Raw genomic sequence first — 27538 nt, 5'->3', positions numbered from 1 at the left:
GGCTACATAACATGCTAGAAAAAGCCCTAATCTTCAACAAAATGAGATCTAGAAGGAAAGAAGGTCAAGGTAACGACTTGATACCTTCAAATGATGCTAAGCTGAGGTAGATTTCAGATCCACACACGTTCCTTGCTTCAAGCTACTTGATCTTCAAGTTCCTCTCACTAAGATCCACCTCCCAAAGCTTAAATCACACAAAAATTGGAGCACACACATGGATTAGGGTTTCTAGATTTTCAAGAGGCTGTAAGGGAGGCTAAGGGGCCAATGATCCTTTAAATAGAGTGCAAAACCCAAGAAATTAGGGTTTCATCCTCTAGCTCCTACTCGTCGAGTCCTATCTTAAACTCGGTGAGTAGGTCACTTAAACACATGGCCAAACCCCGATTCTACTCGACGAGTCAGGAATCCAACTCGTTGAGTGGACCTTGCGAACTATGAAAATTGAAGTCATTAAATTAATACCTGACAGTCGGGTCGTTACAAATGAGATCACGACACCTGGACTCGGTACACACAACGTAGCTCGAAGTACACTCATCATACTGCTATTTTACCCATTACGGCCAACGTAATTCTTGAGTACGCCTCACATACTCCAGTGTTGGCAGCTATAAATAGAGCTCATTTCTCACTCTTTCTTCGCACCTTCTCAACCATTTCTCTGCCAAACACCCCAAAGCCCCTATTACTTTCCCTAAAACCTGCTAGGTATTAGTAGTGAGTCCCAGGGTGCCAGAAGGCCCCGAGAAGAAGAGCTTTCTGCTCAAAAGTTCTACCCGCACAGAGCCAGGTTTCTCGCTAAACCCCATTGTAAGTGAGTTATGCTTACCATACTTTAAGTATAACTTATGTTTAAGTTCATTATCGTTATTATGAACCTATAAAAAAAATTATTAGTAATTCCAAGTCGTTATACCGAATGATCTACTTACGAAGATGATGTCTAGGTTGGATTTAGTGAGGTGTTTAAAGTGGGATTTGCAAATAGTATACTTCGTATACCAAACGAACCCTACCTCCAATATGATCCTAACTTGTTGTTCCTTACATGATAGATCATGAAAGCAAACTTTGAGTTAATGGTAAATCTAGAATAATAATTAGTCACAATAAATATTAGACTAAAACTTAGTGATGATAATACTAGGTTACGTCGATGGAAAAGACAATTGCTAGAAGCGAAGCGGTATCCGAATTACGAGTCGTCGCTTTAACAAGTGAGTGCATAGTTACTTTTATCTTACACATAGATATGAAGTATTTAATGTTAATACATGCTATACGTTCTTATTATCTATGTTCCTGATATCTATGATAGATGAACGATTTATACATGTTTTATTTGATTTAAACTGTATATGTATTTTTATACCTATAAATATATTAGGTAAGATGGGTAGATGATATGGATGATGATAGATTATATAGAGGTTGAGAGGTGTAAGATGATGAGAATCCTTGACTTTAAAGTTGATCCAGTCATCTAGCTAAGTATAGATGATGGCCATAGACTATTCTAGATAGTCCAGTGGAATGCTAGCAGGCTCGCAACTTGTAGGTATCTGTGAACGACGTGTTCACCAGATGTAATCTAAAAACCATGGCAACTATGGACTTAGTGCCTTATGAATGAACATTGGCAGCTATGAACTTGGTACCTAATGGATAGCATTGGTAGTTGCGCCTAATAGATAACATCGACAACTATGGACTTAGTGTCTATTAGATAAACCCTGACAATGATGGACTTCGTGCCTATTCCTTAGGAAAATCCTTAGGAATAAATATTGAAGAATAAATTATTTAATTTTAGGGTAGATCCTTAAGAATAAAGAAGATAATGAGGATGGGTAATCGGATTAATTGTTAGACATGAAGTATGTGAAGAAACAAATTAACTATATTATTGTGGGTTGAAAACCCTATGTACTCACCAGATTTTCCAACTTGACTGTAACGCCCGCAGATCCGGGCTAGTCAAATTAGAGGCAATAAGTGTCGAAAACGACTTTTCGACAGAAGCTTATAAATAATTTGAACCAAGTTGTAGTATATGTCACTAGGTTTCCATACATATAAAGAACGCCGAAATCCGAGTTATAACGAAGAAGTTATGACCCGTCGAAGTTTCGCGACGGAACCGGCTCGATACCGGGAGGCGTAAATAGTGAATTTACGATAGAGCGAGATTTAGCCTTGGCGCTCTAAACAAAAGTCGTAGAATATGTTAAACTAAGAACTTCGATAAAAAGAACGCCCAAATCTGACTTCGTATGAAGAAGTTATGATTTTTCGAAGTTTCGGATTAGCAGTGTACAGCCCGAAATTTGAATATTAGATCGAGCGATTCTTAGCCGACACGACCTGAACACGAATCAAAGATCTAGTTAAGAGTAGCATAACGAGAAAAAGATGGGCGAAAACGGACGTCGGATGGAGAAGTTATGAGGATTTAACGGACCAATCCTGTCCCGGCCTGTTAAAAATATAACTTTAAAAATAAAGTCAAAATTAGCCGATAGGGTCTAAACGAAAGTTGTAGAGTACGTCTCCACCTATGCGTGGATATAAAGAACGTCAAAAACGGAGTTCGTATGAACGAGTTACAAATTATAATAGCATATTTACGTATTAAAATAAAGTATAAATCATATATACGTACACATATATATATACATATGTATATATCATTAGAAAGGTATCGACGATGCGGTCATTATAAGACTAATGTTGAGTTCTTTCGACATTAGTTTAGTGCAAATATTGTTAAATCTATTTAAAATAGTATTATAAAGGGGTGTTTAGTTGTTTATATAACTATAAGGTCATTAAGTAATTATGGAGGGTAGTTTTTGTAAATTCAATTACTATAAATAAGAGGCTTGGGCTCTCATATTTCTTGCACCATTCTCTTGATTCAAGAGTCTTTCTCTCCTTATCCCCCGAGCATTTCGGTCCCTCGTGATTCGACTTCTCTTTCTGTAGTTTTAGTATATTAAGGTGAGCGCTGAAGCGCTACACGAATCTTTCTTAGAAAGATTCAGCGACGAAGTTCTGCCCCTACAAAGCCCGACTCCTAGCTAAAATCCCCTTGTAAGTAAGTTATGCTTACCCTATTTTAAATATAGTTTATATTTAAAATTAGTATTGTTATTATAAATTTATAATAAATATTTGAGCTATTATTATGACTTATATAAGTGTCGTTATAATATCTTTTTAACTACTCGCGGTACGGGGAATCTGGTTTAAAGGGTCGCATAGGGTTGTTGGATTTCAGAAGTGCTATATGCCAAAATGGTCCTGCCCTCCGGTGTTTTATGTCTGGCCCCTGTCTGTACATAGTGGTTGGAAAGTATTGTTTAAACGCCTATATAATAATAATAATAAGACTAATAATTAGTCACGGTAAATATTAGACTAAAATCTAGTGGTAATAATACTTGGTTTCGTCGAAGGAAACTATTTTAAAGTAAACGAAGCGATGTCCAAGTACCGAGTCACCACCTTCTCAAGTGAGTGCATAGTCTCTTTCATCTTACACATAGATATGAAGTATTTTAATATAAATTACGTGCTGTGTGTGCATATTGTCTGAATACTTGTTGTCTATGCTGGGTGAAAGATTTTTATACATGTTTTAAATGATTTAAACTGTATATGTATTTTATATCTACAAAATGTGTTGGGTAAAACATGGGTAGATGAAATAGTTGTTTTGTGATAACACGATGGGAGACATCAATGTTGTCAGTGATCCAGTCATCTAGTGGAGTATAGATGATGACCATAGGCGATACTAGAGGGTCCGGTGGAACGCTAGTAAGCTCGTAACCTGTAGGTGTTTTTGAACTAGGTGCTCATTAGGTATTTTGAACCGAGTGTGTTCACTACGTATCTTTGAACTAAGTGTGTTCACTAGGTATTTTGAACTAAGTGTGTTCACTAGTTACTTTTGAACTAAGTGTTTACCAGATGTTTTGGACTACGTGTTCACCAGTTGTAATCTATAAGCTTTGGTAACGATGGACTTCGTGCTGATTCCTTAGGATAATCCTTAGGAATGAATGAACGAGAAATAGCTGATTCTTAGGGTAGATCCTTAAGAGTAAAGAAGATAATGGGGATGGGTAATTGGGTTTAATTGCTTGATTGTTTAAACATAATAATTATATTATTGTGGGTTGAAAACCCTATGTACTCACCAGGTTTCCCAACCTGACCCACTCAGTTTATTTATATCACAGGTGTTGATATGAAGTCACATTACACTGAGAGATTAAAGAGATGTAGATCACTAGTGTAAATAAATGTAAGTTCTGTTTATGCTTATGTTTTTGTATTGACAATGACATCCCAAATGTTTTAAAATGAATAAAATATGTTTCTTCGAAAATGTTTTAATAACGTATTTATCGTGTTTTTCTGGGAACAAATTCCGCAACATTTTTATGAAAAGAAGTACTCTGACTTTTATAAAGCATAAACAAAATTGGTCTTTTCTGGCCGTGAAAATGGGGATGTCACATTGACTCACTCAATTTATTTGTATAACAGGTATCAGTGCGAAGATACATTATACTGAGAGATTAAAGGAGATGTAAATCATTAGTGTAAATGAATGTAAGGTTTGTTTATGCTTATGTTTCTATATTGACGATGACATCCCAATGTTTTAATATAAATAAAATGCATTTCTTCGGAAATGTTTTGATAATATATTCATCAAAATTTTTGGGACAATTTCCGCAATAATATTCTTCAAAAAATATACTTTGATTTTAAAATAAGCATAAATAATTTTTTAAAATGATCGTGAATTTGGGGATGTCACATTACATAAATCTCTTGTTGAAGAATATGTTGTAATCCCGGTCAAAGAGATCTCAGTTGATGCTAAACTCAATTTCCTATAAATGTTCATAGTCGTACAAAATGTATGGTGTAGAAGCTTCAAAACAAGGAGGTATCCTTAGTGTTAGTTCATTGGGAATACTACCAAGGATCAGAAGCCACATGAGAAGTTGAGTCAAAAATACAAAACAATACACACATAGTTGAGTAAAATTTCGAGGACGAAATTCTTATTATATATATATATATATATATATATATATATATATATATATATATATATATATATATATATATATATATATATAGAGAGAGAGAGAGAGAGAAAGTTAGGTTCAAATGTTTTCACTATCTATTGTGTGCCCGTATAATTGATTCTGGACCAATCATTTTAGTTATTTTAAGAAAGTAATTAATGCATATTAAATGTTGAAGATGTAATTAATACTTATTATATCTTCAACATTTAATATGCATTAATTACTTTCTTAAAATAACTAAAATGATTGGTCCAGAATCAGTCATACGGGCACACAATAGATAGTGAAAACAAAATAACCTAACCCTATATATATATATATATATATATATATATATATATATATATATATATATATTTGATAAGTCTAAAACTTATATAAGGGATTAGATAAGTTTTTTGTAATATAAACGGATATAAGGGACAATTAGGGAATAGTTGTTATAGGAGAATGTTACAAATTTTACTTGAAAAGCAAAGTTGAAAGTAAGGCTGGAGGGTGTAATTGATGGTTTTTAGTCATAAGACCCTATGTGCTCATACAAACCCTAATGCTTGGATCTAGGTTTCTCTATTGTACATGCATGTTATCCAAAACTATAAACCCTAATTCTAGCATACAAGTAATCATATTAGATATTAGAACAGGTTTATAATGTTACCTTGATTGTTATGTAGCAATAACAATCCCAATTCCTCCTTGAATTGACTTTGGAAGGCTTAGAGTCACAAGTGTCACTCCTCTAATGATTCACAAACACCATAAGCAAGAGGATGAAGAGGAGAGAGGATGGAGGTTGCCCAAAACATGTTCTAACCCTAGAAAAGAAGTTCCCCACATTTTTGAGCCTTAAGGGTTCTATATATAGTGATGCTATTAGGGTTATCTAACAAGGAAACCCTAATTTGGTTGCTTAAGCCCTAAGCAACCCATAGACTCCTTTAATCAAGCCCTTGGACGATTTCCTTATGGGCTTCCCATAAGAATTCGTCCACCTCTTGATTTAAGACAATCCATGGCCCAAATTGCAATTATCTTATAATTACAATTCCAGTCCCTTAAGTTTAATTAATCTCTTTTAGTCACAAAACTAATTACCAATTAATTATTGACTAATATTAATTAAACAATATGATTTCTCCTTTAATATATCATTCCCATAATATATTAATAAATCACATTTAATCATTTCTCTCCATAATTCATCTTATCAAGTTGCTTTGGTGAAGGCAACCCAAAAGGACCATGCACCATCGGGTCAAGTACATACCAAAATAGTTATGGACTTAGACACTAATCCAACAGTCTCCCACTTGGATAAGTCTAATAACTATTCTGCGTATGACTTCAGATCCTGATCTGCAATCGTAGATTTCCAAAGCCGCTGTCAACTTTGATCCTATCAGATACGCGTGTCCTTAGATAAGGGATCATATATTCCTCCATTCTTGATATCGTATGAGATATGATTTCAAATCATTCTCTTTGTACTATATCTCGATTTCCGATTTATGACGACAGACTAATTGAACAAATCAAATTAGCCCTAGCCCGGCCGAACATTTACATTTGTCATCACTAAATCATCGAGGGGCCCAAAGATATCGCTTTTATCCTACTTTGGATACAATGCTTGCTTGCACTTACTAACCAAATCACACACAACAATATGTTTTATAACACCAAGTTACTAGTGCGTTTACATATTATCAATGTGCAACCGATTTGCAAGATACAACTCACACATCTCGGTTTCAAGAATATAAGATGTTGTCATCTCACCAATCACTCGTGATACAATCGATGGAGCGATCCAAGTGAGCGTGGGTTTAATCCAATGCTCAAATCACATTCATAAGCACTTATGAACGTTGCAGCAAACCTTTGCTATGTCTAATACGTTCTAGACAATCTACAAACCAATTCATGACAGTCTTCATTCATACCTACTTCCAACATATGAACGATTGTGGCCCGTTCGAATAATTCGATTATTCTTAATAAATTCAATTATTCTGGAAGTCAAAACATGAAAATGTGAAACACAAGAATAATACTAATCTCATATGGCCTCAATCCTTTGAGCATAAATAAAACACCTTTTATTTATCACCATATTGATTACTCATTATTTGTTGTTTCGGGTAATCAACTTCTTACTTGAATTATTACACTTGTCCCATGCTCCTAGCATGCACACAATGTTTACCTATGGTTCTTACTTTGTGAAATAGATCAAATTGAACACACTTCCAATCATTATCATTTCACAACTCCAAATCCTTTTTCATAAGTGAAAGAATATCAAATTCTTGCTACTTATAGAATATGCTAGATTCTAATATTCTATGCAACGATCCTTTCGTAATGTCACTGCACCTAAGTCACAAAGACTATTTCCAATGATATTACAAAGTCCTCTATCGGAGATTGTTACAAGACAATTCCTTAGATATGATGTCTCTCACTCAAAGTACTTTCCTTTGAACATCCTTTTGCATAAAAGTTTCTAATCTTAGACATAGATTTTTCAATATTCATTCTCAATATGGACACGCTTCCATATTTTTCATATGACAACTCATTCTTAATAGAATCTTATCTATCCATAATAATGTCGATATGGTCCATCCAATATGGAAACATTTCCATATTTTCCATATGACAACTCATTCTTAATATAATCTTTTCTATTCATAATAATGTCGATATGGTCCATCCAATACCATGCTTCCAACTACTCACAAGCGACCAATCCTCGTCGAACTTTGGATTGTCCTTTGATAGTTGTTTAATTATTTTAGTCAAAACCGATTCTAGTCTCTTTTCCCTCTAAATGCGCTAGACATTTGGAAAAGTTTAGAATGGTCAAACATTAAAGCATTTGCAATCGATCCTATACCCGAAGCGTATGGGACACGACGCATAATCTTTTATTTGCTATGTTCTCAAAATTCGAATTGTGAAGAGGAATGTCGTAATCATAATCGAAATTTTAAGAACACGCTATGTACCTTTGGCTAAATTTATTAACATTTCTCAACCTAATCCTTTAGATTTGAAATGAAGCATAATATTCTCTCCCTTAATTATAGCAAAACAACTTTACAAACCTTACGACTTTGCAAGGTATAACTCTTGTTTTCTATAATTAATATTGTCAACTTGCAATACGTGCCTTAATAATCATACAATCATAACTTTTATGCTCCCACTATCATGATGATTATTATAAAACATAACACTTATGCTCCCACTAGCTTCGACATGTATTCATAAACATCTTAACTTTCAGAAAAAAAAAACAATGCTTATTGAATTTCTTAAGTTCATGTTTCTAATACTTAGTGCTTTGATAATCTTTTATCAAGGCTTCTTGAACTTATACACCTTTGCCTTAGATAGTTAATATGTGTGTGTAAACAATTGCCAAACCTCACAATTCAAATTATGGAAAGGGATACCGTAACCATAATCGAATTCGAGAATGCAATTTTACAATCACTATCTTCTTAAAATCTTTCTTAGTGAAAGAATTTCCTCACAATCATTTTCATGAAGGAGGAAATCTTATGACACTTAGATTTAAACGGTGTATTTGTTCCTATCCATGCGAATTTGTCAAAACCAAAGTTTACGACAAATTCAAACTCATATGGATCGAACTTTCTTAATCTTGACTTCTTGCCTTATGGTAGCACAGCTGCCCACCATGTCTTCCAAGTAGTTAAGCAGCTCACCTTTTCTTATCAATGTACTTTCCATTGATCAAGGTCCTTGCCTTTTATGCATTCAAATGAGAACTCATAGGACTCACATGCATAATTAACTCGATTGGATTGGCACAAAAACAAAATAATGTCAACACGATAGGTTGTAAACCTCAACTCGTGTGCTAGTGATGATCGATAAGGTTTATTTGATTTGTTCTTGAAACCTTTCAAGACCTTTGAGACTCCCACTGACTCCTTGACATATAAGATTCTCTTGTCAAAACATTTCTTGACAAACAAATATTCAAGAGTTAGTGTAGCTTTTATCAAAACTCTTCATAAATTGGTCCTAGTTGGTCTTTGTCTTATCCAAGACGTCACAACTTTCCACATTTGATGAATGTTATAAACCTTCTTAATACTTTTCACTCAATGTCATAATCTTAACTTCAAGACTTATTTTGGAACGAATTATGATTGACTTCTTGATTTAACCATTTCATCAATCCTTGATTCCTCTTCTTAAACATACAATTATACTAAGACTCACTTAGAGGATCAATTGAGATATGGTTCTTATCATTAAGACCTATCATAATGCATAAAAGGTACTCTCCCTTCTTCTTAGAATGGAGAAACTTTTATCTTTCTGCCTACTTGATTCTTCTTGTTCGTTCTGCTATTGATTTAAACTTTTTCAATCAATTCAGAATTACACCTAATCTTATACGTATAATCATATTTACTAAACCTTTAGTAAATCATTACGAATATCTTTGTTACTATTATGGTGGACTTTGATCAACACACAACTTTGTGTACTCGATCTCCTAATCCTTCACTTGACACTTTGTCAATGAATTAGTTTAATTTCCAAATATGAGATTTCTCATTCATCGTGCAACCAAGTTGCGTGATTCCAAATTTCTGTCCAATTGAAACTTTGGGCGATGAGAAACTCTCTCTATTTGATAAATTCTCGACTTTCCATAAATAACATAATAAGAACCAAATCCATTGTTGCTAATAATAGAAACATTCAAACATCAATTTTTCATATACGCCATTGCAAGGATAAATAAATAATATAAAATCAAAGTTTATTTTATTGCGGAAAAATTTGTCCTTACAATGCATCTCATTGAAAAACTATGCTAGTACATATTTCTTAGCAATCTAATTCTAACTCTAAGTAGTAGCTCAAGAATCTAATCTTCAAGTAATGCGATCGAAATCCATTCCTTCTCGGTTAGACTCTGCTCACTTCTTCCCTTAAGCGTCCTTTTCTTTTCTTCGATCCTACAAAACATCAATTGTAATCTTATCACATTATGTTTCAAGAATCTAGAATAGAAACTTAAAAGAGTTAGTCAATGGATATTACCTAAAGCAGAGCCATACGTTCTGACTCTCCCATCTCTTAGATCTCTTAGGTAAATAGGGCAGTTTCGTCTCTAATGCCCCCTCTCTTGGCAATAAAAGCAAATTGACTCTTTTGGAACAGCACATGGAACTACTTCAGACATCGCCTTTCTCTTATGATCAAACTTTTCGATCATTGCATGTCTTTCTTCACCATTGTCTACATCCATAGAGCTCTCGAAGGCAGATTCACCAATCAACATTGCTTTTCTATTGCGCCAAACCATTGCTGATTCAGCAGCAATAAGCATATAGGTGAGATCTCTAAGGGTCACGTCGCGGTTCATCATATAGTACTCTCTTACAAACTCACTATATGAGTTAGGAAGTGACTGAAGAACCCAATCAACAACCATTTCCTCACAGACAACGGATCCCAACATTCTTAACCTATCAATGTGTGACTTCATCCCTAGGACGTGTGCACACACCGACTTTCCTTCTTTATGTTTACTTGCCAAAAGGGCTTGAGTGATCTTGAACTTTTCAAGCCTTTGAACTTGTGGGTTAGGGAGAATAATTGGAGGAGGAGGAGGAAGTGAAGCATGATCTCTTGTTCCTCGATCGAATCGTGGAATATCATCTTCATGTGGAATGCTTGTTCCACGGGATTTGGGAAAACCATAGTTGTCAAACTTTGGCATCTACAAAACGGGAGAAAACAAATTCAAGTTAGTTGATAGATTGAGTCCTTAGTAAATCACCCAAATGAGATACTAAGGCTAGGACCCAACACAATATTCTACAACTCGGGAGATGGATGTCGTAACCCAAATTGCAGAACATTTGAAGGTAAGTGAATGACGATTCACTAATTTCCATCATGAAAAACGAAAAAGAAATTTAAGTTTTTAAATCTATGAAAACTCCTAGATCCTTTGAGATTCATTGAACATTTCAATGGCATGTTTAAATCTCGATATGCCCCTCTTGTTTGTGACTGGGATGCCGAGGATCACAAAGCGGGTGTGAATAACCATGCAAACTTACATGGTGCCCTCACATGTTACAGTCACCTATTCGATGTGCCGGTAAACCATACACGCTCCACCGAACTATGACAAACATTGAGTCACCCTTTGCTACCTTTGCTTAGAACCATTTAGTGTGCCGGTAAACCACACACGCTCCACTAATGTCTTTGCAAGGGCACAAAATGTAATTTCATGGAATTGCATCAATTCACTTTTGCCTAAGTAACTAAGATTGAGAATTTTATGAAAACATTTAGTTACTTTAATAATACATTATACTTATAATGGAAGGTTTCGTCCTATCCTACTCGTTCGGCTAACGACCCTCCACTAGTCAAGAGTGCGGTGGGTAAGAGTGGATACCCATTCAATCGCCATTTTATAGACAATTTCCTTAAACACCCCTTATAGACTAGCTTCGTGAATGAGGCCTACTAACGGTAAGACTGACTTTTACTCATACATATATATATATATATATATATATATATATATATATATATATATATAATGTTAGACTTTTAATGTTATATATATAGTATAGGGTGTATTTTACACTTTTAAAATATTAGGTGGTCAAATTTAACAATTATACTTTTAATTCAATTAAATTTTAAACCTAAACTTTTATGGATTTATTAAACCTCCTTTAATTATACACTTTAATTAATTAGTAAAACCATAAGGGTGTGATTTGAACTTTTTCAAAACTATACTAGAGTTTTAGAATTTAACATTCCTAATTAAACTTTTAATCAACTTTTAAATTCCAAAACTTGAGGGCAAGTTTTGAAACATTTCAACAGATTAGGGTTTTGAATTTAAATATACATCAAAATCAAATCATTTAATCAAAATTTAAATTCCAAAACTTGAGGACAAGTTTTGAAACCTTTTTTCAAAACATTAGGGTTTTAACTATTTAAATTTCAAAACAACAAAACTTTTGGGTTCAAATTTAAACTATTAAACCTAAAGGGGAAAATATGAAACTTTTCATAACAACAAGGATCAAATAACAAATAATCTAAATTAACATTTAATTACATAATTATCCATATTTGATTTATTTAATGATTTCTTGCAAAACAATTTATCAATTTAGTCAAAATAATTAATCAATTATCACATAAGGAAACAATTATCTTATTAATTGATAAATATCTTCAATTAGATCAAGAATATAGTCAAATATATCATAAAATCGGATTTATATTGATCTAACATGATAAGGTAACTATCCAAAAGCAAAAACAACAAGAAATCGCGAAGATATCCCCATCTGACGAGTTGACTCGTCGAGTCAGGCATGGACTCGGCGAGTTCAGCTATGGACTCGGCGAGTCCAGCCTCCAGAACACCAAAAATTGAATTTTTCAAGCATACAAACAGCTTACCATATGCTTGCAAAGGTGCTTACAAGTACCACAACATAAGCTACGAGTAACCAAATGCTTGGCATGACAAATCAGGGCTAAAAATAGTTATCAAGCAAAAGCATGTACATAGGCTGTACAAGTATAGAAAGAGTTGTCCAAATTTTGAGTGATTAAAGCTAAGCTAGAAGATGACATGAAATAGCTAAAGGCTTTAAGTGTAAGCTACTAAGCATGGAAGGCACAAGAAGTACACTAGGTGCAAGTAAAGAATGCACATAATTTGCCTATAAATAGGAAGTTAAACATTATTTTCGTCCCAAAGTAATTAAAGTTAGAAATTCTATCAAGCTTAATGGTAACTTAAGGGATTAAGAAGAAGCCTAGAAGCTCTAAAGCAAACTCAAAGAAAGGTGAGTATATTTATGTGATTTGATGAGTATGTTTATGTGATTTGATGAGATGCATACATGTCACATATATGTTCTATGCTTTTGAAATTACTTACCGTGTTACTTTGTGTAAATGGTATTTCAAATACATGTTTAATGGTACGCTATAAAGTTAGTATGATAGTTTTAGACATGTAAAGTATGATCATTTAAATATCCACCGTAAACGACCCTTATGGAATAGTCTTATATGAACCCTGATGTTAGCAACGTGACCTACTTATATTCAGCTATGAGATCTCAAATTAAAGCTTTCAAACATAAAAGATGTTAGCCACAGAGAATGTATTCATTGTTATTTTTGCATTGGATGTTTATGTTAAATATTAAAGCCATAACTACTCGCTAAAAGCTTATTCATTTATGTACGTATCTTAGGAATGAGTAGATGTTACTGTTTTAACATAAATTTTGGATGTATCCCTATTATAAACTATTAAGATAGTTTTTCTTTTATACACGTCGACTTATGTAATTTTGTTAAATCATGATAAATAATAGTAGGTATTATATATAACATAAAAGGTTAAAAGGTTGGGAAACAGTAAACTTTTTTCTCTTTCTTCTTCTTCCACTCAAGTTTTCCTTTTCATAAAAACGCCCCAGCTCCTTTTTCCTTTCCATATTATCAACCGCCTCAATTTATGTTGTTCTACACAATTTTTTTTTTTTGGGAAAGAGGCCGAAGCCTCGGCAAAGAACACAATTTCTCGATTATTGATTTGGTTTATTTGATAAATTGTTAATTTGTTATAAAGGTGATGGTATTTGAAGCTTCAGTTTTCGAGAGAGTAAATACCTTACAACATCATTCAACGCATTTCACTTTTTTTTTTTTTTTTTTTTTTTTTTTTTTTTTTTTTAACTTTTAATGATATTGTGAGAATTTTCCAGGATAACATGATTTGCAGTCCTTTCCTCTGCGCTTTCCACAGAGTCTTAACCAGCCACCTTCCCTCACTATCTCAGCTACAATTGATTGAGCTAGGGTCTCCAATGGCTTCACGTAAAGAAATTTATATAAATGGAGATAAAGGTGTACTAATTTACTCATTCGTTCGTGTTTTTCTGTTGCGAGTTATTACAATTTCATTTGGTTTATTTTCAGTATACATCTACTAAAGTACTTGTATTTGTTTTTCGTTTTGCACAACAGGCGTTCGATGAAATGCCCGACTCAACCAACTATGTAGAATGAAGGTTTTTTTTTAATACAGGAGCAGATTTGGACAGCCAATGCATTGTAAGATTTGAAAATATTTATATCATTTTTTTAAAATATTGTATTCCAAAATTTGTTTTTTATTCGTTTTTAATTTGGGCAAATTTTATTGCAGACTTCATATGTGGAAGTTCGTCTTCACACATGCTTTGAATTGGAATCTCTTGAGGAATTTGTTGCGGAGGAAAAATGGTTTGCACAACTCCTTTTTAAAGCTCCAGAATAACCTCCTATATAAGGTATAAATGTTAAAAACAAACATCATTCTCAAGTCATGTCACAAAAACAACATAACAAATTTGTCCATTTGGTCAAGACTCTGTCCCACAATGCCAGTTTGTATCAATCTTTTGCGTAACATACAATTTGCACAGATTTTGAAAATAATCTCTAATTCATATCTAACTTTTTTTGCCCACAAAATTATAAGAAGTAATATATATATTTTTTTAGAAAGTTTGTCTGATCGGCATGTTTCTACTCCATTTGGTGCAAGAAGTGTTGGTTTCGTGTACTGTACATACGATTTATTAGGCTTATTTTGATCCAATGCCGATGATGATAAAAAAAACATTTAATTTTGATGACATTATAAATAAACATTTAATCGATATCAAGTTCGGTTTGATAGGCTTTCTCGATACAGGCTCAACTCAATCAAGTTCGACTAGAAAAAATATTCAAGTTCAATTAAATTGGTTGGGTTAAGGGTGAAATCACCGACCTGTTAAATTTTTTTTAAATATATTTTATTTACTATTATTTAATTGATTATTATATTTTAATGAGTTCTTATTTCTCCAAAAAAAACGTGAGTTAGTTTGGTCTCGACTGTTCACCTTCACAAGCAAACGGTAACCATAAAATCTAAATCGTATCTCGTATCATACCATTCGCCTCAATGGAGGAAAGGGTGTTCATTCCTATTTTGTCTTGAACGGTTTGGAACTATCCTACTAGCATTATTAAAAAAAAGTTTGTTATGACTTGTGTTTGTAACAAGTTTATGATTTATTGAATAGCTGTACATTGTTGGATGATTTTTGTGAAAGCATGAATCTTAAGGTTTCTATCTAATTTTTCAGTAACTTCAACTTTTTATTACCTAGGTTACTAATTTTTTTATTAAATAGAAGGTTATTATTTGTTTCACTCAGATTTAAGGATATATGCTAATGTGTATTACAAATTGCTCATTGATTGGACTAGCGAGTAGGTGAAAAATACCTACGCTACTATAAATGCATTCAATTTTAAAAATGGTATCTCATAACACAAAAGATCATTTTTAGAAATTTGTTTCTCTATAATTCAAACTTCTTTTTTATCTTTCTTAATTTAATTTTATGTTTATTTCAGCATGGGTTTGGAAGAAAGCAGTGTAGCAATTCTGATGTTTATGATGTTTCATGGAAAGAGGGTGTTCATGAAGGCAATGGTAAATACACAAGGTGTAATGGTGACATATATATGGGAGGCTGGAAAGGTAGATTGATGTATGGTAGAGCGGTGATGAAAAGGCTGAATGGTGATCTGTTTGATGCAAGTTTTTTTCGACAAGAGCCTTTTAGTGATAATGTGAGTTTTATAGGTTTCAACCAATTCAAAATAGACAATTTCATAACTCAAGTTATATATATCCAAAATCAGCTCATTCTTAACTCAAACATGCAGTCAAATGCGAGAGGAAGGTGCAGCAACTTGATTCAAGTTATTTGGAGATCGCATGTGAAAGTTACAACTGTTTAAAGTTGGTTGCATGGTATGTTTTTTTTCTGTCAAAAACTAATATTATAAGTTTTGTTGACTTTTTGTATTTAATTGATGCAAAAATAATAGTTAAAAATAGTGAAAACTATGATTTTTAATGTTTGCAATTCGTAACGGATGCCATACGTGCGTTTTTCAAGGAATTGTTCAAGGAATGAATGAAATAGCTTGAGATTCGTGCTTCAAATATTCAAGGAAGGAATGGAATTATTCATTCCGCTGCGAGATGGAATGGAATGGACCATTTTGTTCTTCGTATTTTGTTAATTTTCCATTATTTATTGACTAAATGCTTTTTTTTTTTCATTTTCATTGTCTCATTAAATGTAGAAATTATTTCCAGCTTTCTGTTTCCAAACATTATTCAAGGTAGCACCAACGACATCTCTGCCTCTAATACATTTCTATGTTTTTTACCAAAAAAATAACACATCGTCATTACGTGCATTTTTCATTTTTAGGTGTTAAATGCACTAACATAGCAATATACTTTGCCTTTGCACATTTTTTCTGTTTTTTTAAATTTGTTTTGATTTTTTACCAATAACCGATAATGCATACCAATGTACTTATCAAAAACCAAAGTACATTGCTATTTCATGCATTTTTCCATAGTTTTGTGGTAAATGCAGTAAATAGCAATGTACTTCGGATTTACATTTTTTCCCTGTTTTTACATTTTGTTTTGATTTTTTTACCAAAAAAAAACATTGTATTCCCGTTACATGCATTTTCCATTTTTAGGTATTAAATGCAGTAAAATAGCAACGTATTTTGAATTCACACTACACCCTGAAAAAAAAAAAGGAATACAACACCAACGGCGCACCTAATTCCATCTAGTTGTCATAGTTGTATGTGAAATAGTGTATAAAAGAATGGGAAACAATCATATTCATAAACTCTATTTTCAATATTGAGTGGGAAAAAATAAAACAAAAAATCCGGTTTACTTAAGCTGTATTTGGCGCGTTACAGCTAGCTTATTTTTCGAGCTTTTTTAAGTTGTCGAGTTTGGTAAGCCAAAAAGTAGCTTATAAGCTAACTTTTTGAAAAGCAACTTAGACTAGCCTTTTAAGAGTTTTTTTAAAATTTTCCAAATAAACCCTTTAATTAATTATAAAAACATATACTCTTATATGTCATTTTATGTAATTTTATACATTTCAGCTAGGCTTGACAATTGGGTTGGGTTCGGGTTGGCGAGTCAGAAAACATAAACTCAACCCAACCCATATAATATATAGGTTGACGGGTTGGCGGGTCACGGGTTGGTGGGTTGGAAACCTAAACCCAACCCATATAACCCGTTTAAGTATATGGGTTCTCGGCTTCACAAGTTAATGGGTCAAACCCAACCCATATAACTCATTTAATAAATAAGCAACGCATTTTAAAAAGTGAGGTTTTTTCAACATAAATTCATAAAATGATTAAAGTAATTAACATAAAAAAAAGGTTTTCAACATAAATTCATAAAGTCATTAACATCCAAATAAAAATGAAAAATGAAAACATTCATAGAAAGCGGATATGTTCTTCGTTCGTGATTCGTAAGTATTTAAAAAATAACGACATGTATTTTTTGTTTTTTGATTAACGAAACGCAAACGCACATTAGTCACATACGGATACAGAAGGAATACAATGATACGAAATATTACGAATACGGATGGAAATCAAATTTCATTAATATATATATATATATATATATATATATATATATATATATATATATATATAGGTTGGCGGGTTGACCCAAACAGATAACCCAACTCAAGTACCCAACCCATGAAATAAACGGGTTGGTGGGTTGACGGGTCAAAAATCTCAACCCAAACCTAACCCAAACCTGTCTATTTTTGGTTTGGGTCAGTGTTGGGTTACGGGTTGGGTTGAGAGTTGCCACCCCTAATTTCAACTAGCGAAAAGCTAGTTTTACCAAACGTTATTTTTTATCAGATAGATTTTCAGCTATCAGTTAGCTTTTTATTTAACAACTAGCTTTTCAGCTAACAAGTAATTGAAAAGCTAGTACGTGTGCAACTGAAAAGCAAGCTACATGAGATTTTAATTACGAACTATAATTCATAACCTCCCTTGGGTTCGCATATAAAACCTATATATATTTAAACATCATTCTTTCATTCATATTCCTTAAACCCAAACCCCACCTCAATAGTTCAACTTCCAATTTCCAAAAGACCAAAACCAAAAAAAAAAAAGTTGGAACAACCTTATTTTTCTTCACAACAAGACTAGTTTTATCATTTAACAAAGTAGGATCTTGATTTCCATTTCCTACAAACGAGCCCTTGAACTTGCTGACATCGGGGCACTCTGCAAAAGCAACAAACATATAAACATCTCAATTCACATAATAAAAATATATAAAAATAGTTTTTGGTGTTGTTCTCACCAGTGGGACCCCGTTATTGGCTCTTTCTTCAAGAAATCTTGAAGGCGTATAAAATTTGCTGTATTTCTCAGACCATTTCTTGAGACTTGTGTATATATGCTTCGCCCCAACCAAATCTCCCCAAAACACAATCCCACCACTGCAATCAACAAACATTAATTAAATCAACAACTGGTTTCATAAATCATAATTGATCGCATGTATGTTTGAAGTTTTGATGAAAATAATGATTATTAGGATACTAACCGATAAGATGGAAAACTCATCCCAAGAACAGATGCAACATCGAGATCAGATGCTCGAACCACAATTCCTTCCTCAAGAACACGACACGCCTCATTCACCACGGGGAACAATATCATCTCCACTATTTCTTTATCCGTTACATTTATTGCCTGATTTCCCAATTTTCAATTTTCAATTTTCAATTTTCAACAACAAACTAAAAAAACACTACCTTTCCCGAGGGCATAATGTTGACTAGTCTTTTAGCTTCTTCTATGATCTCAAACACCCGTGGATCGGGTTTTGGCTTGCTACCCTTCTCATAAAGGTAATACCCTTTTCCGTTATTTTTACCTAATAATAATATACATATAGCATCGTCTCTTGTTAAATTAAAGAATAAAGAACGATTGAATTTTTTTTTTACCAAATTACCATTTCGTCCGCTTTTGATTAGAAGATCGATTATCGGTGAGCGGAATGTGCGATCAGGAAAAGCGTTTGCGAACTCTTTACCTACCGCAACTGCGACACCATATCCCGCTAAATCCTGAAGCCTACAATCACATTACACATTCTTAATTTTTCTTTTTTGTTTTTTTTTTGTTTTTTTTTGAAAATCAAACTTACTGGAAGGGTCCCATGGGGAGTCCAAAGCTGGTGATCAATCTGTCAATTCTAAACAAATCGACACCCAAATGAAGCAAAACATGCGCACCCTGTGTGTATGGAAAAAACGTGCGATTCACAGCGAAACCTGTACAATTTCCCACAACAACAGGAGCTTTTTTTATGACTTTTCCAACTGTCATTAGGTCAAGAATCACTTGTGCAGATGTCTTTTCTGTTCTAACTATCTCCAGTAGTGGCATCACGTGAGCTGGACTGTAATCATTAAATTAAAAAAAAAAAATTATTAGTAGAAAAGTTTTAAGCATCTTAACATAAAGATGTGGATTGTTTTGTGTAACCTGAAGAAATGTGCCCCGATAACTCGATCTTGAGATTTGATTTTTTCTCCAATTAAATTGAGGTCAATGGTGGATGTGTTGGTTGCTAAAATGCAATGAGGGGGACAAATGCTTTCAATTTCACTGAAGATTTTTTGCTTCAATGGAATGTTCTCAATTACAGCCTGCATTCGGAAACAGAGTTATCAAATTACGTCTTTTATAAAGTTTACATTTTATGTTTTTTAAAAGATCATACCTCTATAACCATATCTACATCTTTAAATTGTGAGTAATCCAATACCCCACTAACCAATGACAACGCCTTTTCACCTTGAGCCTGTGGTAGCTTCTTCCTTGCTACCAATCCTTTAACATTTGCTGAAAAAGTCATCAAATATATATATATATATATATATATATATATATATATATATATATATATATATATATAAGGAATAAGTCACATAATAAAATGGCTACAAAATACATAACTAACTACCTTGTATTGTTTTTATTCCCTTTTGAAGATACTCAGAGTTGACTTCCTTGAGAACAACTTTTATATTACCAAGGATAAGGGCAGTTGCTATTCCAGACCCCATTAAACCTCCACCAATCACAGCAACTTTCTTCACACTTCTTGGCTTTAGACCAACATCAGTAACTTTAGGTACCTGTAAATGTAAAATCAAAGAAAACCAAGTTTAGATTTTGTAGAAATTTTGATATTTGAGAAAAAAAAAAAAGATAAAAAGGTTTAAATTACCTTTGAGATTGCACGTTGTGCAAAGAATATATGAACAAGACCTTTCGATGTGTCTGAAACAACAAGCTCATTGAACTCCTTCACCTCCTGAGGAACAAAATGTTTGCATTATTAGAAGTAATTCATAAACAAGTTAATTACAAAAATGGTCCCTGTCATTTCTGATTTAACCGCATTTAGTCCAAAAATGAAATCTTTCTTCAATTTTGGTCCTTATTTCAAAGGTTCCAAAGACCAAAACCTTGAAAAAATAATCAACATTGAAAAGGGTTTCACGTTTTGACTATACAAGGTAATTTTTTAATCAGAAAGTACAAGGACCATTTTTGTAATTTACTCTAGATAAAATCAGGGTATATAAGTAACAACTAGTATCAAATCACTTATCACTTTCAAAATACAAATCCAAACAAAAAAAAGAAGTAATAAAAATACCTTCAAAACACCTGCATACCCTCCATGAACAATACCTTCCTCAATCACATCAAGGCAAGCTTGATGTTGGGGCAAATTGGGAAATGTACGTTTGACATGTTCTCTAGCAGCCTTAATAATCGCACGTGCTTCTGAAAGGGACCCAATTTTGTCTGTGCGATGAAGAGAGCGGGCCCACGGTTTACGGGCCTCAGCAATGTCTAAAGCCCATTTCTTAGCCACTTTCAACAATTCTTGAGGAGGGACAATAGCGTCAATTAGACCTAACTTTTCCCCTTCCTCAGAGAGTATTGGTTTAGATGTCTACAAACAAGATTCATAAATTATGATCACCGATTTATTTAAAATTCATAATCAGTAAATACTAAATACTAAATAGTATTCAAGGAGAGAGGAGAGAGGAGAGATGTGCTCACCAACATCATATCAATTGCCTTTGATAATCCCAGAAGCCTAGGAAGTCTTTGGGTACCTTGAAAACCATATTTTCCATTATTTAGTGAAATCCCGTTTGTAGAATCATATTAACTAAGGTGTTGTGTTGTTATTTACCATCGTTTCTAAACAGAAAGGGTAAAATGGTCATTTAATCGGATTCGGATAACTGATTTAGTCTAAAAAGGAATCTGTCTTTACGTATACAATGTTTTATCCATACAGGACTTAATAGGGGAAAAAAGAAACATGTATTTCTTTTTGACTTGATGCAAAAAAGAATGACTTGACAAAGAAAGTTAGAAAAAGAAGGGTTTTCATGTCAAGTTTCAACCTTTTTACAACTTTGCCCTCATCCCCTCATTTATTTTTTTCCTTTTTCCTTTTTCCTTTTTCCTCAAATGTGTTTTGAATTTCTCAGATATTTTTTAAACATTATTTATTCAGACATACCTCCAAAGCCTGGCATAACTCCAAGAGAGAGTTCAGGTAAGCCAAGTTGAGCTCTTGGAGCTGCAACACGCGCATGGCATCCCTACATTATTAATGAAATACATTAAAACACATTTTCCATAACTATTATTTTTAAAAAATAATTTGACTCATAAAAAAACTACAAACCATTGCAAGTTCTAAGCCACCCCCGAGTGCAAGTCCTTGTACAGCAGCAACTATGGGTTTCTTGGCATCTAGATGTACCCAAAAAAAGAAAAAAAAATTGTGTCAAGAAATGTAGACATTAATATAAAAACTATAAGATAAATTGAAAGTAAAAACCTTCGATTGTGTTGGTCACAAGGGCAACAGATACATCAGGTAGTTGAGAAATGTCACCTGCAATGACAATGGTTAAAGTTTCAACATGGATTTGAGGCACAGAATAGATTAGTAGCTTCTTGCATAGATGATGGATAATGAAGTCATACCAGTCTTGTGAACTTTTTGAAAAACATTGATGTCAAATCCACCTGAAAATCTTCCATTCTTGCCTTCATAAAGTAAGAGAAATGAAATTAAGTCATGGAGTTGTACACTTTGACTACAAATTTAGTACATATATGTTCCTTGTAAATGCCTTGATAAAGTAAGAGAGATGAAATTAAGTCATGGAGTCGTACTAGTTTGACTACAAATTTAGTAAATATATGCTCCTTGTAAACCAGAAGTAATGGATAGAAAACATTATTCTGAAAGAACTACAAGTGCAAAGATTCTTGTGAAGAATTAGTAACAAAAATTACGTCGATAGATATACCATGATCGTGTATTAAGATATTATTTAATCATGTTATTATTCGGTATTAAACCCTAATCGTTTGCGTTCTACAAAAGAGACTAAATCGAAAAAGTGTCCAAATCAATGTAAAGGGAAGTTGGATTCTAAGAAATTACTGGTGACTTTGTTTGTTGGGCTTTACCGAATAGACCCGACATAGATCAATTAAATTTAAATAAAAACTGGATTCAAGAGATTACCAGTCAAAACGATCGCTTTTACATCATCTCTCCTCATAGCCTCTGCAAATTTCTCCTTCAGCCCACCGAGAACTTAAGGGAAAGGAAAGTCAAACCAAAATAAACATTTAATCATGGATATGAGATTAAAGTGAAGAAACAACTAAAAATCCACAACGAAGTAATCTGTTTCGTAAGATCTAATTGGGGAAAATTATAGGGAAACCGATTGAATTAAAAGCAAATATATACAAGGAAAAGATAAACTGAGCTTATTTCATGAGATTTTCCGAAAACACAATTGAATTAAAGGATCGATAAGCTTACTTGGGACAGCTAAGGCGTTAACAGGAGGGTTAGAGATGGTGATCACAGCAACACCATCGGAACCGACCTCCATCGTAACGATTACCTCTGCCATTTCCGGAAGTTCTTGTGTAGAGCACACGAGTCTATGAAAGTCAATAAAAATGGAGTAGGCGATCACGGTATATGTAAAGAGAGAAAGAGGGACACTCAAGTGTGAAATTGACCGAAGGGAAGGCACCGAGCCAAGCTTGTTTAGTTGTTGCCCAAATTGAGTCGGTTTCACATATGATATAATGGGTTCATCAATAATTGCGTGATCACTTGGCTCACAAACCTAGGTCTACTGGTAATTATTATTTTATATATATATATATATATATATATATATATATATATATATATATATATATATATATATATATATATATATATATATATATATATATATATATATATATATATATATATATATATATATATATATATATATATATATGGGTAAAGTGAATATACCTAACAACCTTATATAAGCTTAAGTACCTAATCTCATCAAACTACGTCATTTTACATTAAATTTTCATTGCAATCATCCAAGGTTCTTAAACTTCATCCCTAAACTTGATTTACTTCAAAAAATTTTGGAAATTCATCATTATATTTCTCCTACATCATTTCATTTGTGGCGGTAGGATATGAAGCCCATCAAGTGGTATTCGATAGAAAGACGTGATGTAAAAAAAAGATATTGGTGAATGTCCAAAGATTTTGGAAGTAATCAAGTTATGGGGTTGAAATTTAAGAACCTTTGGCAATTACAATGTAAATATGATACAAACCGATGTAGTATTATGGAGTTAGGTACCTAAGCTTATATAAGGTTGTTAGGTATATTCACTTTACCCTATATATATATATATATATATATATATATATATATATATATATATATATATATATATATATATATATATATATATATATCCTAATAAATGAAGATCACTTTGCCAAATGTCATCTTCTCATTAAATTTGCCACATGTAATTTTGTAAATCTTTTGATTAAATTTAAATCCACATGTCATTTTGTGGTTTTTTTTGAATTAAATCAATTAATATGCCACATAATACTAAATTTATATATGTAAAGTATTAAATACATTTAATGTGATAATAAATGCAAAGAATCTTAAAACATATATAAGATATATTAAAATACATTGATATATATTTTTTAATCAACCCGTGTAATACACGGGTTTTACACCTAATGTCATTTTTTGGGAAATTCTTGATTTTCTTAAAATAATTTTTTCAAAAAATTCTAATGGGTTATATATGTAAGGTTATCATTCTATTAATTTGATAATAAATTCTCATAAATACTTTAAATGATTTGATTTCATTCATAAATACTTCAAAAGATTACATTTTATTAAGGAAAAACATTATTTTATACAATATTTATTGTTTATATATATTAATATTAAATTTTTATTTTTAATAAACCCGTGTAATACACGGGTCTCACACCTATCCTACCTAATAAATGAAAATACTTTTGCCACTTGTCATCTTCTCCTTCATTTTGACAAATGTCATTTTCTAGGATTTTTAAAATTGTTATTTTCCACTTGTCATTTTTTGGGGAATTCTTGATTTTCTTAAAATAATTTTTTCAAAAAATTCTAATGGGTTATATATATAAGGTTATCATTCTATTAATTTGATAATAAATTCTCATAAATGCTTTAAATGATTTGATTTCATTCATAAATACTTCAAAATATTACATTTTATTAAGGAAAAACATTATTTTATACAATATTTATTGTTTATATATATTAATATTAAATTTTTATTTTTAATAAACCCGTGTAATATACGGGTCTCACACCTAGTTTCTAATAAATAAAAAACTTTTTGCCACTTTTCAATTTCTTATGTATTTGGACACATGTAATTTTGTGGTTAATTTTTAGAAATTAATTTCCACTTGTCATTTTGTGGTAATTTTTTATTTTCTTAATTAACTATCTAATTTTTAGGTTATAAAAAGTAATTAATGTGTCATTAATTTGATTCCTTATATTTTCAAATTTTAATATGTTTCCTTTAATATATATAATTCAAAATTGAGATGTTTCTTTTAAAGTTAATTGTCATTTTAGGCAAAATGGTCTATATACAAAAAATAATCAAACTTTGTTGTTTTTTATTGACAAACTAAAAAAACTTATATAGTCAAAATATAATTATTTTTTTTGTACTTTGTTTTATTAATATAAATTGAATTATTAGTTATTCATCATTTTGTTTGTATATATATATTTTGAAATTTTATTTTAAAAAATACTTAATGTTTATACTTTGATATTTAATGTTTTCAGTAAAAAAAATATTTAACGTTTATATCTTCATATATAATTTTTTTAATCAACCCGTGTAGTACACGGATTTCACACCTAGTATTATAAATATATACAAATACCAACTTGGGATTGTGAGATGAAAATAATATAGCTAATAATACTTCTTATAATGCATTGTTTACAACTTAATAACGATGAAGAATACATACACGCATTAGTTTAGTTGGTCTGACAATTTCTTTATTTGTTTTCTTCTGCAACAATTCAATATTTAACAAATTACAAAAATGGCCCTTATCTATTCTATTCATAACAACTTACATCCATTTTTCTTTTTTTGTTTCACTTTTTACCATTGAAAATGAAATCAAATTAACATACCATTTGTAACCTTTTCGTTTCTTCTTTTCATTTTTTACCCTTATAATCCACATGTTCTTACACCTTCTTCACAATAGATATCATTTTTTATTTTTACTTGCCATTTGCAGTCCTTTAAACTTTTTTCATTTTTTTTATCCTAAAAAACTACATTTTTACAAAATACATATTGCAAGATCAGTATAGACAATGTTATTGATCTTATATGTCTTTTACCAATACAATTGTTAAATTCAATTAAAAAAACATATTTGGCTCGTTGCAACATGCACTTGACAAAAAAAAACTAGATACAAATTGTAATTTACACTGTCTCTTAAAATCAATGCTACTTAAAATGCACAAGGTACAACTTCTTTTTATAGTCATGGACCCTACATTTTTATGAATTAGTCAAAAACCATCCAAATTACAAAAATAGTTCGTAAACTCTTCTCAAGTTTACTTATAATGACATTGTACTACTTCTTTCTACAGTTATGACCCCTACATTCTTATGAGTTATTCAAAAACATCCAACTTACAAAAATAATTCATAAACTCTTTTCAACGATTGATAATTCACCTAACACTCATTTTTTTTTAAACTTTAACTGTTTGTTTTAAACAGGGATATACACAAGAAAAACACACATAAGAACCCATGGCAAAGCGCAAACTCAAATACTAGTTTTATATAAATATTATATCGAGAAAATTACAAAAATAGTCTAATCCCTTAATTACTTTGTGGAAAAATAACAAAAAAAAAACTCAAATTACCAAAATAGCCACCAAAATCGCAGATGGACTCAGTCCATCTGCGATTTTACTTGTCCATCTGCGTGCTTTATCGACTTATACGTTTGCAGATGGACTCAGTTTGTCTGTTATTTTGTGTCCATCTATGATTTATCCTTTTTCAGGGGTATAAAAACGTAATTTTTTTTTCCTATCATTTTTCAAACTTTTTGTTGGAGAACTCTCTCTCTCTCTCTCTCTCTCTCTCTCTCTCTCTCTCTCTCTCTCTCTCTCTCTCTCTCTCTCTCTCTCTCTCTCTCTCTCTCTCTCTCTCTCTCTCTCTCTCTCTCTCTCTCTCTGGAGGCACAATTGATGATTTCATTTTTCAAACTTTTTGTTGGAGAATTCATTTTAGTAGAGAAATTTTAAACAAATTTTCCTAAGAAATAACTAAAGTGATAATTTTTTGCAAAACTTTATATATAATAAGGTTGTTTCGTAGTCAAATCATATCAATTTCGTAGTATATATAAATATATTAAAAAAAAGGCGCAAGTGGGATGAGAGGAAATCGCAGATGAACTTAGTTCATCTGCGATTTTAGTCAGATATGGGGGTATTTATACGGAAAAAAAAACTACAAAAAAACACTTGCGATCGTATAGGTCGCTAAAGCACGGTTGTGCTTTAAGGACTTGTACATTCGCAGATAGAATGCTAAAATCGCAGATGGGCTTAATCCATCTATGATTTTATATTTGTAATTTGGGTTTTGTTTTGCTATTTTCCACAAAATAATTAAGGGATTATGCTATATTTGTAATTTTTACTATTATATTTTGTTAATAGGGAATTAAAACCAAAAAATTTAATAAAACACAAAAGACTATAATTAGAGTGTACCCAAAAATATATGTAAAATAACAAAATTAAATATATACATGATGGTTAGTTAAAAATAAAATAAAATATGTTAAAATAAATAAAAATAAGTAAATAAAATACAAACATCAACCTCTTTTC

General features: G+C 32.0%; 1 protein-coding gene and 1 long non-coding RNA gene across 3 annotated transcripts; one reads left to right on the top strand and one right to left on the bottom strand.

Moving 5' to 3' along the window:
- Positions 1 to 13700: 13700 nt before the first annotated feature.
- Positions 13701 to 16393, top strand: LOC111908714 (uncharacterized). The gene is made up of 7 exons (XR_002855957.3): positions 13701 to 13848; positions 13952 to 14093; positions 14214 to 14300; positions 14395 to 14518; positions 15639 to 15857; positions 15954 to 16041; positions 16190 to 16393. It is a non-coding gene; the product is annotated as an uncharacterized LOC111908714 (long non-coding RNA).
- Positions 16394 to 18175: 1782 nt separating this feature from the next.
- On the bottom strand, positions 18176 to 23304 carry LOC111908713 (peroxisomal fatty acid beta-oxidation multifunctional protein AIM1). 2 transcript variants are annotated; one of them, XM_023904515.3, is made up of 18 exons: positions 23065 to 23304; positions 22759 to 22830; positions 22209 to 22271; positions 22060 to 22116; positions 21904 to 21971; positions 21736 to 21817; positions 21264 to 21319; positions 20848 to 21150; positions 20413 to 20499; positions 20146 to 20320; positions 19903 to 20024; positions 19665 to 19828; positions 19324 to 19578; positions 19129 to 19250; positions 18926 to 19047; positions 18715 to 18863; positions 18469 to 18607; positions 18176 to 18389 (listed from the first exon to the last, which is right to left on the bottom strand). In XM_023904515.3, the coding sequence occupies exons 1-18, from the start codon at positions 23156 to 23158 to the stop codon at positions 18351 to 18353; spliced, it is 2169 nt and encodes a 722-aa protein (XP_023760283.1). In that variant the 5' UTR covers positions 23159 to 23304; the 3' UTR covers positions 18176 to 18350. The 2 variants fall into 2 exon arrangements, with proteins under 2 accessions (XP_023760283.1, XP_023760285.1); XM_023904517.2 differs by having other exon boundaries at positions 19903 to 20012.
- Positions 23305 to 27538: the final 4234 nt, after the last annotated feature.

Source organism: Lactuca sativa, chromosome 5 (assembly GCF_002870075.4).
Source record: "Lactuca sativa cultivar Salinas chromosome 5, Lsat_Salinas_v11, whole genome shotgun sequence".
Classification (NCBI taxonomy): domain Eukaryota; kingdom Viridiplantae; phylum Streptophyta; class Magnoliopsida; order Asterales; family Asteraceae; genus Lactuca; species Lactuca sativa.
Note: the sequence above shows the minus strand (reverse complement) of the source record. Positions and strands in the feature narration are given on the sequence as shown.

Coding starts and splice junctions, on each gene's coding strand:
- LOC111908713 (XM_023904515.3), bottom strand. CDS start 23,158: ATGGCAGAGGTAATCGTTACGATGGAGGTCGGTTCCGATGGTGTTGCT. Junction 22,831..23,064: donor TAACGCCTTAGCTGTCCCAA/GTAAGCTTATCG, acceptor CTTTCCCTTAAG/TTCTCGGTGGGCTGAAGGAG. Junction 19,251..19,323: donor CTCCCCATGGGACCCTTCCA/GTAAGTTTGATT, acceptor ATGTGATTGTAG/GCTTCAGGATTTAGCGGGAT.